Source organism: Manacus candei, unplaced genomic scaffold (genome assembly GCF_025592945.1).
Source record: "Manacus candei isolate 608988 ecotype Guabito, Panama unplaced genomic scaffold, ASM2559294v1 h1tg000033l, whole genome shotgun sequence".
NCBI classification, from domain to species: Eukaryota; Metazoa; Chordata; class Aves; order Passeriformes; family Pipridae; genus Manacus; species Manacus candei.
In genome coordinates, this window is record NW_026138081.1 from 10,220,185 (window position 1) to 10,238,862 (window position 18,678).

General features: G+C 46.6%; 2 protein-coding genes across 21 annotated transcripts in view; one reads left to right on the plus strand and one right to left on the minus strand.

The window, feature by feature from the left end:
* The window catches only part of ATG13 (autophagy related 13), a 24,046-nt gene extending 18,149 nt beyond the window's left edge, over positions 1–5,897 (plus strand). For 15 of the 16 annotated variants that reach the window (XM_051791653.1, XM_051791659.1, XM_051791647.1 and 12 more), the window contains 4 exons: positions 596–673; positions 977–1,093; positions 1,527–1,655; positions 2,857–5,897. In XM_051791653.1, coding sequence (XP_051647613.1) covers positions 596–673; positions 977–1,093; positions 1,527–1,655; positions 2,857–2,934 — 402 coding nt within the window. In that variant the 3' untranslated portion in view covers positions 2,935–5,897. The remainder of the gene's footprint in view (positions 1–595; positions 674–976; positions 1,094–1,526; positions 1,656–2,856) is intronic. The other variant, XM_051791657.1, reaches the window with a different exon arrangement.
* ARHGAP1 (Rho GTPase activating protein 1) overlaps positions 5,786–18,678 on the minus strand; it is a 27,813-nt gene continuing 14,920 nt past the window's right edge. For all 5 annotated transcript variants that reach the window (XM_051791683.1, XM_051791685.1, XM_051791681.1 and 2 more), the window contains 10 exons: positions 17,622–17,709; positions 17,276–17,407; positions 16,695–16,781; positions 15,982–16,080; positions 15,169–15,276; positions 13,901–13,977; positions 13,450–13,527; positions 12,775–12,903; positions 12,503–12,606; positions 5,786–11,935 (listed from right to left, as the gene is read on the minus strand). In XM_051791683.1, the coding sequence (XP_051647643.1) occupies positions 11,756–11,935; positions 12,503–12,606; positions 12,775–12,903; positions 13,450–13,527; positions 13,901–13,977; positions 15,169–15,276; positions 15,982–16,080; positions 16,695–16,781; positions 17,276–17,407; positions 17,622–17,709 (1,082 nt within the window). In that variant the 3' untranslated portion in view covers positions 5,786–11,755. The remainder of the gene's footprint in view (positions 11,936–12,502; positions 12,607–12,774; positions 12,904–13,449; positions 13,528–13,900; positions 13,978–15,168; positions 15,277–15,981; positions 16,081–16,694; positions 16,782–17,275; positions 17,408–17,621; positions 17,710–18,678) is intronic.

Here is an 18,678-nt window from a genome sequence, read left to right on the forward strand (position 1 = left end):
CTGAGAGTGTATATTCTTGCCTGCGGCATTTCCCTACCAGGTTTTACTATAGGCTTGTTTTTCATTAAATCCTTTTGAGATGTGACAGCCATTGAATTTGCCCCACTTTGCCAACACCCTATTTGAGAATAGAAGACTTAATACTGCACTTGGGTCTTGCAATGATCTGCCACTACCATGTGTTGATAAACTGGGAAAGCTGGTAGCAAGCCTCCTTTTCCTTGAAGGGACAAGCAGTAGACCAGTTCATCATTAGTAAGCAAGCATTTATTTCTGCTCAGTTCCTAGGGCTGTTGTTCTAGGCCTTTTGGATGGATGAAGGAGAATTCTTTGAATTTTTATCAGTTTGTTAATTTTTGCCTATATTATACAAGATGTATATAAGCAATCCCACCTCAGGGTACGTATCTGCATTAGGTCAGCTGAGTATCATCTCTCTATTTTATGCCTTTTAAATGAGTTTGTCAGCCTCCTGCCTAACTGCTGACTTGATCTTGGGCCATTTTTAGCTGGCCTGACAAAGACGTTCAGTATCCTGTTCTGTGCTGGGTAAGCAGAGAGTCTTAGTGAAATTCTGTTTGCTGAATCTCCTCAGGTGACCATGGCCAACTTAGACATTCCTTTTGCCATGTTCGCTCCCAAGAATGTTGAGCTGGAAGATAACGACCCCATGGTAAGCCTCTTCCAGAGGTATATGTGCCTTCTCAGCAACCCTTATGCAAACATCCATGCTATTCTCTTCCTTGAATAGACTTTGTTTTTTGAGAAAATAACTAGTTACTCAGATTTGTTTGATTCCAAGAAGTCTCCTGTGTTGAAGTCTTGGGCTCTCTAGACATGCAAATAACAGCATGTGTTTGTTGCCCCTGCTGTAGTGTGTTTATTGTCCAACCTCCTAACTGCCCCCACGCTGTCAAAATACACAGACTGACATGATCATAAGATCAGTACTCACCATTTTTGATTTCTTGGGCAGGTCAATCCTCCTGACTCCCCAGAAACTGAATCTCCTCTACAAGGCAGCTTACACTCAGAGGGCTCCAGTGGCAGCAGCACAGGGAACACCCATGATGACTTTGTTATGATCGACTTTGTAAGTGCCCCCATCAGTGCTCTTATGTAACACCTGCATCTTAGGTGGGCTTCAGGTGCTGTACGATGGCAAATGATGTAAGAGCAGTTTTCAATGGGAGTGGAAAAGACCCATGATTCACAGTTCCAAACTAGAGCCCGACAATCCCAGAACTGCAAAGACACTGATGCTTGGAATCAGCAGCTACCAATTAAATACCTAGACTTGGCATCCTCTCTCTAATGCCTAAAGGAGCCAGATTCCAAATAAATGCTCTTTTCCAACTGCTCAACAACCATAGATCTTCACTGCTCTTCAGTTATTTAATATGCATTATTGCAGCAACGGTTGTAATGCCAAGATGTTTACTATAGCAGGTAATGACTTTACCTGAGATTGTAGCAAAAGGGAAGCCAATGTCCATGGGAATTAACAGCAGTATCTTTGATTCCAGAAACCAGCATTTTCAAAAGATGACATTCTTCCAATGGACCTGGGGACGTTTTACCGTGAGTTTCAGAACCCCCCTCAACTCAGCAGCCTCTCCATTGACATTGGAGCGCAATCCATGGCAGAGGATTTGGTATGGAGCCCTGAAATTTCTTTTTGTGGCAATCATATATGCTTTATAATGCTCTCCCTTAGTTTGAAAAAAGTATCTTTATAGAATCATAGAATAGTTTTTTGGGTTTGAAGGGACATTTAAAGGTCATCTAGTCCAATCTTCAACTAGACCAGGTTGCTCAGAGCCCTATCCAATCTGACTTTGAATGTTTTCAGGGATGGGGGCATCCACCACCTCTCTGGGCAACCTGTTACAGAGTTTCATCACCTTCATAAAAAAATGCCTTGTATCTAGTCTGAATCTACTGTCTTTTAAAACTATTGCCCTTTGTCCTATTGCAACAGCCCTTACTAAAAAGTCTGTCCCCATCTTTTTTAAAGGCCCCCTTTTAGTACTGAAAAGCCACAGTAAGGTCTCCCCAGTAAGGTTTCCCCAGAGCCTTCTCATCTCCAGGCTGAACGACCCTAACTCTCTCAGCCTGTCTTCACAGGATATGCTCCAGCCCTTGAACAATTTTTGTGTCTCTCCTTTGGACCTGCTCCAAAAGCCCCCATGTCTTTCCTGTACTTCTCAGAAGACAGACCCTGTCCAAAGGGAGTCCCTCATTAATATGTTCCAGATAAATGCAGATTTGTGGCACACTTGAGCCTCTGAAACTGGCGTGTTTGTCTTGAAGCTGAAAGCTGCTGCTGTGTGCTTGCTTTGGCTGTCATTGAAACCCCCCAAACTAGTCCTCCCTCTGGGGTGTCAAACTTGTGGCAAATCAGGCCTGATCTTGCAGCCTGAGCAGAGGTAAAGTCCTGGTGTGACTGGTGAAAGTCATGTCTGAGTGAGTGCTCCACTGGGCTCTCTGGCATTGTAACATACTGTGGAGAAAAATGAATACCAAAGGCTGAGCGCTGCAAGTGACCTGATGAAGGCAGTGACGTGAGCAGGTTATTGTGCTGCAGCTGGTGGCGGGGATATCACAAGGAAAGGCCCCAGTGCACCTCCTGTTCCTCCAGAACAAACAGACTCTGGGCAGAGTGCCCTTGTCAGGGTCACTTGCTGGATGCTGCCAGAGGATTCTTGGTTTTGTGCACATGGGAAGGGGAGCCCATAGCAGTGGAGAGGGGTTGCAAGACTCAGAAGCAGAGTTTTTATCCTAGAGTATGTGTTTAAAGTTTCCTTCTGTCTGCTGTGAATCAGCCCTGACTTGCACCTTTCTTTACCCTTTCAGGACTCACTACCAGAGAAGCTGGCAGTCCACGAGAAAAACGTCAAAGAATTTGATGCTTTTGTAGAAACCTTGCAGTGAAGCCGTTTCCTAGTTTTGCTGCAGCAGTTCTTCCTCCTCAAGGCATCCTGGAGATGACATCAACAACTATCTCTATTGCCCCTGCTCTGCCTTTTGTCTCACGTTGACTAGTTCCTTCCATCAAGTGAGCTTTCTTTGATTGCTCTCTTCAACGGCAGATACAGCTCATCTGCTGATTTTCCTCAACTTTTCCACCCTCTAGTTCTGGACCGCTTTTCCTGCTCACAGTCAGTTTTGAATTTAGGACTTCAGTAGGGACAAGGAAGTCAAACTCCAGTGTATGAAAAATATTTTTTCCTCAGTCTGTGTTCTGTGTGGAGGGGCTTTGTGAAAAGTTGCCATAAGCTTCCTCCAAGGGTCCTCTGGTGTAAGTTCCGTAGGTAGAGCTTCTTGCTAACAGACTTTTTCCTACAGTCTCCGATCCTGTTAGAGCATAGAAAGCTTTTGCTCATTTCCAGGGTCTGTGAGTTCAGCAGATTCAACAGCTTTCAGTCCAGGACATCCATTCCACACAACGGGGCATTTCATCCTGACTTCAGTGTGCGTGCCTGGAGCCCAGGGAGAGAAGTCAGCTTTGGGACCTGTGTAACACAAGTTACCTTTGTTTTCCTGCTTCCAAGGAACTGGGTCTCTACGCAGTGGTTTTGTGCCAGGTCCTCTGTTAGGTGGCTGATCAGCCGGAGTGAAACTGCAGAAGCGCTTTCCACATTTCCTTCCCGAGTGCACTGACATTTGGCCATGCTGAGTTCAACAGTGTTGACTGTTGGCAAACCTGCAGGTAGCAGCTGTGATGATGCTGAATTCATAGTCTCTGCTTCTGAAACGTAACTGTAAATACTAGGAATCCTATTTCTTTAGGGTTATGTAACTAGGAGTCTTAGTCCAAGATTCTTTCCTCTAATCCTTGCAAACCCTCCTGCTTTATGGTTAATAGAAGAACTTAAGAATCAAAAATATTTATTGCTTTTAAAGAAACCTATATTTAAAAGATGTTCTGTTTTCATGTAGTAGTGCGGGTCATTCTGCCCTGGATCACTGCCAAGAGCAAGTGTGCCATGGAACCCTGGCCAGTGAGACTGGTCTCTCTTTGCAGGAAAATATCCAAGATATTTATTTTCTAAGACAGACTTGATTAATATTATACTCTGTTTTGGGGACTGTGTGTCCATTACAGCGAGTCAGGGCCTGTTGATAGAATGAAATGCACACATCAGTGGAGTGGAGCGGCAGGGACTTGGTAAAAAGCTGTTTTCTGATAGGCATGGATAAATTTGCAGTGATCTTCAGTCATTCAGAAGGCAGCTTCTTCAAAGAAGCACATTTTTGGGGAAGCTTATGGTACTTTTTAATCAGCTGGCTTTTGAGTAGCTGAAATTTTATTTTTGTAATGATCTGGCCATCGACAGTGTGACTGGTTGGCAGTGCTCTATGGTTGATTTGGCTGCTGTCTTTTGCCCGATATAAGGAGGGGAGGAGAAACGGTGACACTAAACAGAAGCTTGGATAAGGTGAATTTTCTTGTGGTTCTCTCTCCTCCTCCCATGTGTAACTAGAGTGAGCAACTGCAAGACCCCTTACTGTCCTAAAACACTTTTTCTGTCTTTCTCCAGAAGTGAGGTTGTGTTGCCTCAGTACCAAGGAACCATCTTAATTTCCTCAGTGTCCAAGTAACCAGCCTTCTAGTCAGTGCTGTGTGGCAGCTTCTTCAGCTCTACTGCATGCATAGTTGAAAGATACTGCCTGCAGCTGACAGGGTAACCCCAGCTCCACTCCAGAACACTATTTCTGTGCCACTGCTAGAGCAAGGAGCCAAGTTCAGAATACAGCTTATTGTAAGGTCAGAGCAATGCAATGCTTTGAATTTTCCCAACTTTTTTGTTGAGTGATGTGTTTGGTGGGAGGCCATGTGAGCTCTAGAACTCTAGGTAAGAGCTTTATTGAAGGAAAGTTACCCACCAGAACCTTTTTACTTTACTCAACCAATTCAACTTTTCAGCAACCTCACATGGAAATTGCCTTGTCCGTGCAAAGTAAAATGCACAAACATTTAAGAAAACTTCAAAGATAAACAGTTCATAAGAGGGCTTAAGTTACATGGGCTTTAATAAATATCTGATCCCCACAGCCAGAGCCACCTTGTTTCACAGGTGGAAGGGGTTGCAGAAGGATTGCATTAACACGAGGAATTCATGGATCAGCTGGCTCTCATCTTTGCTCAGGAAGCTGGTCTGCCAACTTGTAGTAAATAGCTCAGACAGGTGCTTGTCACCTTTCTCTAGTGATCCTATGGGCTGCAGAGCAGCAGAGAGGAGGCAAAGTGCTAGTTCACACTGTATGAATGGAGAAGAATAGTCAAGGTTGAACTTCACCTAGCCAGCGCTCCTGCTGTGCTCTTCTTCCACCGACAAGCTGTGGAGCTGGCAGAGCATGCCATTCTTGCTAATCCCATCTAGAAAGTCAGTGCTATTACTTGTGCTCATTTGCTGATGTAGTTCCTAACATGGCTACAGCTCCCACATCTCATAAGGCAGAATATCGGTGTGGCACGTTTCTTTTCTATTTCAAAAGGCTGGACAATTGCCTATATAAGCTGCTAGTGTTGAGCTGGATGGCCATAGCAATAAGAGATTCTCCAGGGATGAGCTAGGTGCCTCTTCTCTGGACATTCCTCAGTTTCAACACATAGTTGCTACATCTAGGCTCTGAGTTTCCTGACCACTGCACAAATGCTCTGCTTCAGGAAAGATCTAGCTACTGCTGTGGCCTGCCACAGGTTATGTTATGAAGGCTGTTTATTTTAGCAGCTGTCTGCTTGATTCGATATTAAGGACAGTATGTATGTAGCTGCTGATTTACAGATACTCTGGGTGGAGGGGAAGGCTCCTCAAATTGTATTGTTTTGGAAAGTCTCCAGTGTACTTCAAGTATTCACAGAATTTCCAATAAAACTTCTACGTAAGCAACATTCTGCTTTTCTCCACATGTACCGACAGGTCTGGGACAGTCCCAACCTCATCGTCTTTCTCCTCCGGGAAACAGAACGGTCAGAGAGCTGCCTATCAGTGAGTGCAGGATGGAGCAGTTTGCTGCCTCCATCAGAGAGGGTAAAATGGACTGGTACATTACAGTTGGAGCAGTCAGTGAGATCATAGTGAGACCAACCTGCTGGAAGGATAGTGAGAGACCGACAGAACAGGTGCTGGGCTGGTTCCAAATGAAGGTGGGGGGAACAGTCACACAGTGTTTGACCCTGCTGACCTCCCCAGTGAATTAGGAAACCGAATTATCTAGATGTCCCACTCCCGCTGAAATATTAACTTGTCCCTGAAGGAAAGGGGTGGGAAAAGGGGGAAAGAAAACCCCATCCGCAGAATTTGCATTGTACTTTGTTGCTACTACATGCTTAAAGAGTGGGAATGTTTTGAGCTGATAGGAGAGTTAGACTAATAAGATGTGGAAAGAATAACCATACTTAACAGCTGTATTCTAGTATTGCCTAAAGTTAACACTATATAACACATGATGCCATGTAAGGTGTCAGTACCTTCCCTTTAAAGGAAAGACAAGATGGTAAAAATGTGTAAATATAACAACTGCTGATTTAAGCTGCAGTGTAAAGGGTGTCTGGTTATTATAAAAAAGACAAAGTGGATAAAATGGCAAGAATGGAAAAAAAAAAGACTGTGTATATTGGAAGCTTCTATGACAGGAAATATTCCAGCTTGGGGTACAAGGGTAACTATTAAAAGCAATCTTTTCTTACGTCTTCAGGAGATAACGCAGTAAACTGGCGTATCCCACTGCAACCTTACTGATCAGTCTACAGTACATGCTTGTATATCTGTGTGTTTTTATGAATGTCATTTCATGCACTTACAAAAGACACTGTAGAGTGAGGGGAGATAAATTGCTGGCAAACTCACAGAAACCACCTTCTGGGATCTGACTTTTACTACAGGGCCTTCAGTATCCATCCTTTTCACCACATCGCCAGTAAGACAAGGGATTGGAAAAGCCATCAGCAAATACGTGAAAAAGCAAACAGCCACAGAAGTAGGATTAATCACCAAAGTCAGGAACAATTAAATGCCCTCCCCTTATGAGCCTATTGTATGCTATTATAAAAAGAAAAATGTTCTCAGAATAATATCCATAAGGCCACAGGGCAGCTACTCATGAAAACATGTCCAGTTGCAGTGGTGTTTACACTGCGTTCAGTACTGCCCATGTGACTGCACTTAGCATAGGTCCTGCCAATGTCAGATCCCTGTCAGGGACAGATGCACCTGCTCTGCAGCTCCTCTGAGGCCAGAGCAGATGTTGCTGCAGCACAGTGACAGGCAGGTCACCGTGACCAAGCCCAGAAACTGGACCAACTGCTGCACTCAGGAGGTTTGTGATCTCACTATGTAGTCAGCATATTTAACCCCCACGGCCCCATTTACAGGGGCCAGTGTCAACATGCAGAACGAGAAATGGCAACACAGGGAAGCCCTTAATTGAATGGTTTATCAACAATAAAAGCTGAAAAGCAGCACATTTTTAGAAATGTAAAGGTTGACATCAGCATTAACACATCATCCTGACAAGGCCAGTAGCCAGCGCTCAGGCTACTGCCTGATGCTGATGCTTTTAGCTTCAGCACTCTCTTTTCTAGTCCTAATTCTTGGCTTCTAACAAAAAAACTTACTGATGTAAATTTACCAGCAAATTAAGAGGGCCTAGGAAAAGACAGTTAACTGTATGTGATCAAGGGGTGGAGTGCAGTGGTCCTAACCAGACTGTTGTACATTGAGGAGTTAGTAATCCACATATACTGAGATGAGAAGGTGCAGACCTGTGCTGCACATATTACCTGGCCACAGGATAAACTTAGCCAGCTAATCCTAACTGGAAAGCCTGCAGGTGGCTCCCACTTGGCACCTGGTGATACCACAACCTGTGCAACTGCTGGGTCTGCCTCTTGGAAAGGGCAATCCTAGGCAGATTGTTCATCATGACAGGGAGACGGTAACATGGAAGCGCAGCCCTGTTCAGGAAAGAACCAACTTTACAATAATTCATTTTGTTTGAACTCTGTTTCCAGCCTGAGGCTCCTGCAAACTAGTATTTCTTCCCAGAGTTACTCACATAGGAGGCATTTCATACTCTATTTCCTCCCTATCAGCATGGTTGTGGCTGGCAGCATAGCCAGCCTTACTTCTGTTTCTTGTAGATGTGCCACAGCTGCTGCCACTTGACAGACACACCTGGATCTGGGATTACATTTTAATTTTTATTGAAATACAAAAAGTGCAAACTGTGAAATATAAGATTGGTGCAGATTAGCAGAATATAAACAGTCTGAACTGTGAAAACCCCAGGCCTGCACCTGACGAACATTAACAAAAAAGAAGGCAGGGAACATCAGCAACAAAAGCAAAGCCAAAAATTTCACACAGGAGCCCCTGTGCATAAAGAGGAAACTGGGACCAAACTGGCCCTCAGCTCTCTCTCGAGTTAGCAAACATTGCCACAAGGCATCCAGATGGCCCCCAATCCCCTGCACCACCAAAAAGCTCTGGTGCCAATACATAGCTTGGGCCAAGGAGTGATCAAAGGCCATTAAGACAGCAGGAGGCTTAGCAAAGGGGAATGTTCTAGGTGCTAAAAGCAGAAGGCTGATGCAGAACAAATACCCCTACAGGGAGAAATGGCTAATAGCTAACCTGAAAGAGCCAGGGAAGAGACCCTAGGGCAGCTTACAGCAAGGAGAAAACCAACACAGACCAGCACCTAATCAGATACTGCCTCCCACCTATACAAGGCAGAGAACCCCAGCCCAGCCAGCACCCTGCCTGTGTGAGGAAGCTGACCAGGTGGGGAGGGAATTTAAGCCCCTGGCCTTGGCAGGTGCAGGCTCCAGTGACCACCCACCCAGCAAAGGCTGTAGGCAGGCCCAGGCCAGTTCCTTGCTCAAGTCACAGGAGGGATATTTCAATACAAGGCATTCAGGAGAACAGATTGCAGAAGCAAAAGCATCTCTGGTTACTGTGCCTGCTCCAGAGCCCTCAGCAACTCCAGCACAAGGAGCAGCAGAGGAAAGGGGATATTTACACTGTGTCCCTTCCAGGATTTGCAAGCACTTTCCCACCATGAGCAGTAGCAGTTCCTGAACACTCTCCAAATCTGCTCCCACCAGGCACTGAACTGGAGCAGGCTTTTATCCCTGCCTGCAGGGGATACACCAGTCTCTGTTTTGCTAAAAAAGGAAATGTTATTTCAAGAATTCACTAAAAAAAAAAATCCAAAAAAACCCCAAAATAAACCACCAAGCTCCAGCCAGAACTCAGACACTAGCAGCAATCCCTGCTCTCCCTCTGGGCAGGAGCTACTCCAGGACTGCTCCCCTGGCTACTAGGCAGGGAACAGTCCTTGCTACTCTGCAGGGCTGGAACGTGCCACCTTCCCCAGGGAGCGCATAGGGCCAAGGCCTTATGCCCCAGCACACAGGCACTTTGATTCCAAGTTGCTGAGCTTGGGCTTGTTTGTTGCAGGGGAAGTTAGCTGGGTTTGCCTTTCCCATAGGGAGATGGAGGTGAGGCCAGCATCAGGGGCCGATACAGTCAGAGCACAAATCTCCCTCTCCCCATACCAAAGCCTACACAGAGCAGGGTGCCTGCAGGGAAAGAGGGGCTGAACTGGGCTCCCTCAGCCTCTGCAGCCTTGCCCCTTAAACACTGGGGCAAGTACACCTCTTTCCACACTGTCCCCCTCAAGAGATTACTGCTCCACAACACGTCAGCTGTGCTAATTTACTGTAGGAGAGACCACAGGTGGATTAGGAGCAGATTATCTCTACCTCCAAAACATTTATTTGGTTACTGCTGTGAATTGTTCAGGATGAAACAATTCATATCCTGGCCAAACAAGGAAGGCTCCTACTCTTGGAAGAGAGACTTGGAAGTCCCTTGTAGCATCCTTAGGGCAAAATCTCCCAGTATCTATAATAGATCAGATCCGGTCCTATCCTAGAACATCTCTTGCTCTAGTCTTAGTAATGCTCAGTTTCTTCCTCACTGTTCCCACCCACATGTTGGTGTGCCTCCTCCAAGACAGCTGGCTGGACCTGTGCTGCCTTGCAGAACTGCCTATGTTTGCACCCGTTCCCATTCCAGAGTTTAGCAAAAAGAGCAATCTTCTTAATTCCTGTGACAGATGTCACTTATTTTGATTACAACAGGGGCACCAACCTTTGGTCAGTATTTATAAGCAGGCTAAAATATTATGAAATAGCAAATTCTATTTAGCATCCAGTAGCTTTTTAAAAACCAGTTCTGCTTGGTCCAAAAGATTTGTCCCTGAGGCCAGATGCAGCAGGGAGGGCTGGCCCAGGCATGCAGGGCACAAGATATAAAGATACATCACACCAGTGAAGTAAGGCTAGAAGCTCCCTCCTAAAACCCTGAGAGACCCAGGCTAAGGAGAGGGATCTCTTTTAGCTCAGATAACAGTAATGCTGCAACCCAAAACCAACAGCGATGCCATAACAGTATTGCAGCTGCTCTGGGATGGTGCCAGGACCACTCCACTCTGAGCCTGCCTTGTGGGCTACCTGATCTCTCCAGCTGTGCCAAGGGCATACAGGATGCATCTGACCAGGCTTTTATGGTAGGAAGGAAAATATGAACTGAGGAGACAGGGCAAAGGCCCTTGGCATGGAATAGCTGTTCCCTCACAGCTTTGGCACGAGTGCTCAGCACTTGGGCAGAAGTTTGTAATCCAGGCCTGGTGCACTCCAGGGTGAAGGTTGGCCCCAGTCCCCAGACCTTCCCTCAAGGCCATGCTCTCTGTTACATTGTGCTGGGGAAAGTTCTGCTCAAAAATACATCTCAAGGTGGTCCATGCCAGTCAGCACAGACACACAAGCCAGAGGGAGAAGAGGCCTTGTGCTGCTGCTGGGACAGGCCACCAGGGCACTTGCTCCCTGCCATTCAGACTCATCAGCTGTCAAAGGGCCCTAGCCAGCACCTCCACACAGCCAGGCCGGAATTGCTGCTGGAAGGACAAACATGCCTGAGCTGGGTAGCTATGGGAGGCATATTATCCACTACACCAGCAAACACTAAATAGTATCTGGAGCGGGTGACTCCAGAGAGGTTGGGCTTTGGGCTAAATTCACCTTCATTGTTTTGGAGTCTGACAGGTAATAAAGCCCATTGCTGTGAACCTGTTCTTCACTTGCCTGCCAAAAGCTGGGGGTACAGAGTGGTGTTTGCAAGTGCAGGACATGCTGCTACCTGAAGCACAAGGACTGCTGGCTCCCTTCCCTGCTTTAGGTGCCTCTGGTGAAAGGCAAGGATGCACATTTAGTGCTGAGAGATGGCACTCGCAGTAAGAATGTCACAAAACCCAGCAAGCCTGCCCTAGCCCAGGCAGCCCAGCTGAGGCAGGGGAGGTGAGCTAGGGCTATGGGGAGCTTAAACAAAAAAGACCTTTGCTGAGGAAGGGACCAGGAGGGCAGAAAAACTGCATGTAGGGGAAGGAAGAAAGGAAGGCAGGTCATCTGATAGGGCAGCAGACTGGTGATGAGCCCTGGAGGAGCTGCACAGGTGGGTTACGACTCCACACTCAGCAGCTGGGAGACCAGCTCCCCTGCTCATCGGAGCTGTAGGTCTCCTGCACACTTACTTGCACACTTTCACCACCATCTCCACAGCCCTCACTCTGCTCATCACCCAGAGAATCAATGGTCCCTTTGTACTGGAGACAGCTTGGTCACAGCTCCAAGATAAAGAAGGGGGAAGGTGGGCACAGTGTGCTGGTGTGGGCTGGCCTGGATTCAGGCCTCTGCATCCTCAAACAGCTCCTTCTGGTGGTCCAGCAGGAATTTGGTAAAGGTATTGATGGGGTTGATGGCTTTTAGAGTGATGGCTACATCTTTGGCCCACAGCAGATTTGGGCCAAACACAACTGCCAGGTTGGCATTTGTCATCTTGTTTCTGTCACTGTGAGCAGAGACCTATGTGAGAAGGAAAGAGACCATTGTGAATCCTACAGAACAGCCCAGCAGCTGACCTCTACTCTCCCCAAAGCCAGAGCTGACAGACTCCCAGGGCAAATGAGAGGAGAAAAGCTGACCAGGCCATATTATAACAACAGGACCAAGAGCACTGTCAGCCAATATCTCTGCAAGTCGAGATCATGATCTTCCCTCTTGCTAGAATAGCCTTGCGGTGCCTTCCTTGGCAGCAGAAACTTCTGTAAGGCAGATCTGAGACCCCTTTTTTACTCAGGTATTTTGCAGTTCTACCTCCACCCTGGGGAGCTTTCAGCCTCCCTGGTACAGACCACACTGCACCTCTTAGGCTTAAGGCCTGCCTGCACCTCTCAGCGTCATGAGAAGCAACTGCTTAGGCTAGTTCATCATGATCATTCTTGATCTTTGTATAAGAAGAACGTAAGGTAAAGAAAGGCAATTCCCTAGCTTTTCCTCTCAGAGGAAAAGAGAGAGCAGGGTGTCAAAAAGCTGATGCAATGCACTGGCAACTGAACTAGTATGTAACTGCTCACTTTTGGAATAGCTCACCTGCACCAGGAAGGCTATCAGTAAACGGAGCACTTGGTAGTTTTCTTCTGGCAAAGTCTGGAGTGTTCTGCGAACAACATCCACACGATTCACCTCCTCCACACCTAAAAATCAAGAGAGACAGGACAAGCAGGTCCATGAGGAATCCTCAGTACTTATCCTTATAAAAGCCCTGTTTGCAATCACGGGGTATCCCAAGCATGCCCCTCCGAAGATATCTTTGCCCTTAGCCAGCACAACATTCAGGGAATAGCACACTTGTTACAACTCACTCTGGAAGCTGACAACATGGCTGTAGAGGCCAAAAGTGAGAAGGGGCTCAGGTAGCTCCCTCAAGAAAGTCTTGAGAATCACAGCAGGGAGATGGACATCTTCATACTGCTGGAAATCTACAGGCACACCTGAGAAAGTAGAGCAGAGACTCAGTGCCCAATGGAAAAAGCACGACTTCCATCAAATGATGGGACATGCTAGTCAGAGTCCAGAACTAGGGAAGGAGTATTTTAAAGAACACAGAAAACTGAAGTACTGTGTCTTCTAGCACAGTGGAAAAATGTATCCCAAAGTCATATGCAAGGCAATGCTGAATCCAGCACTACATCTTTAGGAGTCATCAAATGAAACATGACCAAATTTCTTCCTGGTCATCTTCAGTCCCTCCAGTATAACCAGACTACTAGGATGGTATAGCCACCCCAAGAAACAGGGAAACTTTCAGGAATAAAAAAAGGACAGTAAGGGAACATGAGTGGGAAAGAATATGCTTTCCACACAGCAGAAGTATCAGATGCTTCTCCCTTGCAACTCAGGTCATACCCTGAGATGAGGCCTCGCCTACAGACCTATCAGAGAAGAAGTGGATACATGATGGACTAGTTCCAACACAGTTCCAGTTGGACAGTAGTAGTTAGGGAATGAGAGGGGCTCTGATGTGTTTGGGCACTTACCCATGTTGTATTTTTGCTGGACCTCCTTGACAACCTGTGTATTTGCTGATCTCCGGAAAATTCCCTCTGTAGCAAGAGCTGTGAAGTGAGAAAGATCAGCCATGTGAAAGTCTCAAAAATGCTGGCCTTAACAATTATAAATCCATGCTATGGGGTATTCAGGCAGATGTCAACATGTCCGTTTCTTAGAGTACGGCAATTCTTTCTGCTTCCACTACCAGACAGAGGATACAAGGAGCATTTTGCTACTCTTATACAAGTGGGAGTATGGACTCCTGGAAGAAAGAGGTCTCCTAAGCCCTGCACAATCTCTCTTGAAGGCTAACTCACCTAGTTCAGGCTTTACACTGCTGTTCTTCTTCATCCTACCACATTCTTGATGGGAGCTTGGGTGGAGGAGAGGTCACTGACATGGAACTGAGAGGGGCTGCAGCTTTCCCCAAACACTTACCATGCTCCTGCAAATGAGCAATAGTGTCTCTGACCACCAGAGGAATAGGAGACTGATCAGGGCTCTTCTCCCTGAGACTGTGGCAAGAGACAAAAGGTTACATATGACTGGTCCTCCGCACCCTGCATGCAGCCCCCGAGTCTTGAAGTTGCCCACACAAGCTGTACCACATAGGATCTTGCTATCCCAGTCCTTGGTTCAGCCATTATTCAGCCTTCTATCCTCTTCACCCATCATGCTACATCATTCAATGGAGGAAGTATGAGCTCATTACTAGACCACAGGAACATTTTTCTATCTCCTGTAAAAATTATAGCCTCTAGGTGCCAGGGCAGAGGGTTTCCCAGAGGGTAAGGCTGCTAGTTACGAATCAGGTGAAAAGGGTTAAGCTTCTTTTTTCTTTCCCCATAGGAGCAAGGGCAGAAAGCAGGTGACATGAGAGAAATAACTTTAGCCACCCTACTCCTGTGACAGGAGATTTATCAACATGATGGCTGTCAGGGAAAACCTAGTGATGCCAAGGTGTTCACTGCCACCCTTACATTCGATTGTCCAGGCCACTCAATAGCATGGAGCTGTTCCCCCTTCTGAGGCTACTAACAAGCTCAGGCACACAGCACCATGGGAAAGACCATTTGGAAATGTATTGAAGCTGGGGAATGTGTTCCCAGATTGCCTCGGAGGTTCTGTCTGGCTACACAGTACTGGCTCCTCCTCATTCCTCGGGGAGGCAAAATCACACTCAAAGTTAAAAATACCTTCAACACTTACTCAGTATCACTAGCCCTTGCCAGTGTCTGTGTTTGCCTGTGTCACCGTGCAGGAATTGGGAGTGGGATTCAGTACAAGGGTGAATAGAAGTGCTTTTAAAATAGATATGGAAAAAAATTAAGAAACAGATCTGCAGTACTGCTCAATCAAAACAGCACAGTCCTAAACACACCTCCATCAGCCTCCTACAGACTTGCTATGCTTAAAAGGAAGTTTCTAGTGCCATAAAGCTGTCCCCATGGCCCTTATTTTGCTCTTCCCTTAGTGACCCTTAGCTGCAGAAACAATCTAACCTGAGGATCAAGCGAGTGGAATTGAACTGAGTCAGTCAGGATCTGGACATGAGCATGGAGTTCCTCAGGAAAATGATTAAAGTTTTGTAGGAAGTCTGAACTGCAAAAAATTTCACAGCCATTTTTGTTGCTGTTCTGTTATAAATACAGTGACCTCTCATCAAGCAAGGCAGGGCAAAAGCAACACAGTCCACAGATACTCACTGCTGGAGCGAGACTCCAAACTGCTGGTTTGGCAGCGGTGGGCGTGGGGGTGTTGGCTTCTGGGGCACTTGTAAAGGTTTCTGCAGGGATCTCAGGTATTCATCATATCTGTAGCAAAACACAGACTAGTAAAAAGCCACTCCAGCTCCCAGAAAGTGCATGAACCCAGTACTGCACACCCACTGGTAAATGCTCCAGCCTAGTATGGTTGATTCTACCTATGCAAGAACAGGACAGGCACCTCTGGAGCATAAGAACAAACATCTGGTTGCCAGAAAAAAAAGCAGGGAGAAAGGAGTAGCTATCCTAAATCAAGAGTTGGAGGAGCTGAGGATGACAGCGTGGGCAGGAGGCCAGGATAACACTGGATGTGATGAGACGAATGTGAATGTGTGTATGGGACAGGGAATCAATCTGGTAGGACTGAGATTATGGCAACTTTGGGAAGCCCCAAAGACAAGCTGAACTGTGCAGAGTGAGCTAAGCAGGTGTCCAGACACAGCAGATGCACACCATGAGCTCCAGGTCAGTGTTAGTCAGCATCTTGCAGAAAGTCCCCAAGGGGTGAGTGGGAGAGGCAGGATTGGTGCTCCACTGGAGGAGGATTTTTAACCCAAAGACAGAACTGGGCACTGGAGCCAAGGACACACAGGAAGGAGTATGGAGAGAAACAACAGTCTTCAAAGCAATTTGTCATCACTCCCTCCAAAATCACTGCCTGAGTGGAACAATCTCTTCCTCCTCTTGCCACTCCTCCAGAAAAGTTCCCTCTCACAGAGCCCGAAGCAAATGGGAGACAGGCAGTATTCTCACTTCAGCACTTGGCTTGGGATTCCCAACTGTTCCAGCTTCACATACTCCTCCAGCTCACTAAGGTAATTCACATAAAAAATCTTTCGTCCAAATTTAAAGCTGAAAAACAAGAGAAAGGTAGGTATGTGAGGAATCAGGAAATCCAGTAACAGAACTGATTTCTTACAGGAAAGGAGAGCAGGGGTCTGCAAGGGACATCAACGGGGCAAAGGGACACATATGGTCAAGCAGCAGAGATATCACCCACATAGCTCTCCAACTCCACCTATTTTACCAGGAGATGCTAAGACTTTCCAAGTCACATTAGAGGCCCTAGCAGTAGCAGACTTCTTAAAACTCTGGATTTCTTCTTCCAGAAGAGTAGCCTTGAGAAAGTTTTGGTGTCAATTATTTTACAGAGTTACAAAGTCAGCAACACAATGAATTAAATGTAACTTGGACTGATGTTCTCACTTCCTTTTCCATTACTAGCAGCACTTCTACTTGGTTGGATAGAAAAGGAGCAGCACAGAGCTACAAACTCTGTAGAGGTTCCTGAAGTGGTACTTCTGGTGTCTGAATATTTCTGACCTCAGAAACAGGAGGAGATAGCATAAGGTGAGAGACTCTAGGGTAGGCTTGGCAGCCTGGGCTCATCTTGTGCCCAACAGAGAATGCTCCACTGTTCCCCCATAGAGCGAGGATATGGGTGAGCCTCCTATAGTGCTTCCTACCTGATCAGAGGCTTAAAGAGAATCAGCAGGGTCTTGATGAACATGGTTGGGTGCACAATATACAAGGCTTTGATGTTCTTCTTGTACCTGCCAAGAGAAGTCCAGTAACGATGAGCTGCACTTTAAGCAGAGGAACCAACCTTTCCACAAGATTAAGGCACCCTGGCTGCTCCGTTCCTTTTGCACTGAGCCTCACCACTCCCCAGGACCCATGGCCTCTGCTCTCCCATGCTTTGTAGCTGTGTCAGGCCACTCAGCAGCCTAAGGGCATGCTGTGCTGTATTCCAAGATTCACCGAAAAGCGTGAGTAGCCTCACCAGGAAGCAACAATTACACCATGGAGCTGACGCACTTGCACCAAGTCCTGGTTTTGCTGCTTGCGGGTTGGCCTGAAGGATGTTACTACAGAAGGAGCTTTTTATCCCATGATTCAGCCTGCATTGAACAATCCACCTCTATAAGCAGGGGATTAAGTGATAGTAAATTGTGATCACCAAGCTACACAGGGAGCCTAGGGAAGATCATCTATGTTAGGCTACAGAACAGCACGTTATATCCTTGCTTGCTGCAGCCTTACTCACTTGCGATCAAATTCCCTGTAGGCATCCCGCAGCCAGCTCAGGGATGGCTTGTTCTCACTGGTCAGGCCATGGTGCAGGTACACCAGTGTGTAATCACTCTCCACATACTGGTCCAGTGTGAATTTCAGGTACCTGAGAAGAGACAACTGCTGAACTCACTTCGTGCTCTACCACAGAAAGGTTTTTCCTTTGGGACTCGTTGCATCCCCAGCAATGGAGGTAAGCACATGGGAGGACATATCCAGCTAAAGAAGCTACTGCTGATAGAGCTGGCCCCAAGAATCCAGCACCTAAGAATTAGGTCAGGTTTAAGAAGTTAACAGCAGCCTACTAAGACACTACTCACCCCAGCAGTTTCACATGATCTAGCTGATGACTTGGGGGCATCCGGCAGGCACTGAACAAAACTACTTTTCTTCCATATTTGTCATCACCTGCAGATGAAATGCCAGAGATTACACAGAGTTTAAGGACTGCATTGTGGTCTTGGCAGCAAGGGGTAAAGAAAGAATAAGAAACCACCATAACAAGGTAGAAGGCTGGTTTGCCACAGCTGCCAGCAAAGCTAAACCTGATTTTCAGCAGTTACATGTGACTAGTATGGAAGCAGAAACCAGAACACCAAGGGCCAGGCAAGTCAACAGTGAGAACGGAGAACAGAATCCCTGTTCCAGCCCTGAAAGGAGAAAAACACTGGAAGCCAGGATGCCTCGGGGCACATAGAGATGGAGGCAAGTACAAAGCAGAGTGCTCAGAGCATTAAACCTGCAAAACTGTCCCTGGGCACTGTTCCTGATGCATATATCCAGGGAGGCACAGGGAAAACTGCCCCTCATAGGCACAATAACCACTCCTTCCATCCTGCACATAGTCCCAGATTAACTGCTTAGAGTCTGGTGCATCTGTTTCTTGCTTCACCTGAAGCTTAGTCCTGCACACAAAATACAAGCCATTTCATACTCTGGAAACCAAGAAATTCCTAGAGAAAGAGCAGTCCCAGTCACATCCTAGAGATGAGGAAAAAGCATCATCATAAGCCTCTTCTACAGATGGACCAAATAGGGCTGCTGGATTCTCCAAGGAGATTGTAAAGTAAACTCTTCATTGCTTCCTAGATTTTTCCATCCACAGAGATATTTTCCCAGCCTGAGCCAGAAGGAGCTGCAAAGTGCGGCACAACAAAGCATTCTTTGTAAAAGACAAGCAGAAAACAGCCCCCATTACACTGGAGCCAAATTAAGCACTCTCATCTCAGGGAGGACACTCCCAGCCACCACTTGAGGCTTCAGACAACAAGCTAAGTTTTCCCCAAAGCAAGTCTTAAACGTCAGTGGACTTCTGACAGCAGAGATCTCGGTCCCATGAACAAAACCCAAGCAGATGCGCATGGCCAAGCTTAGCAA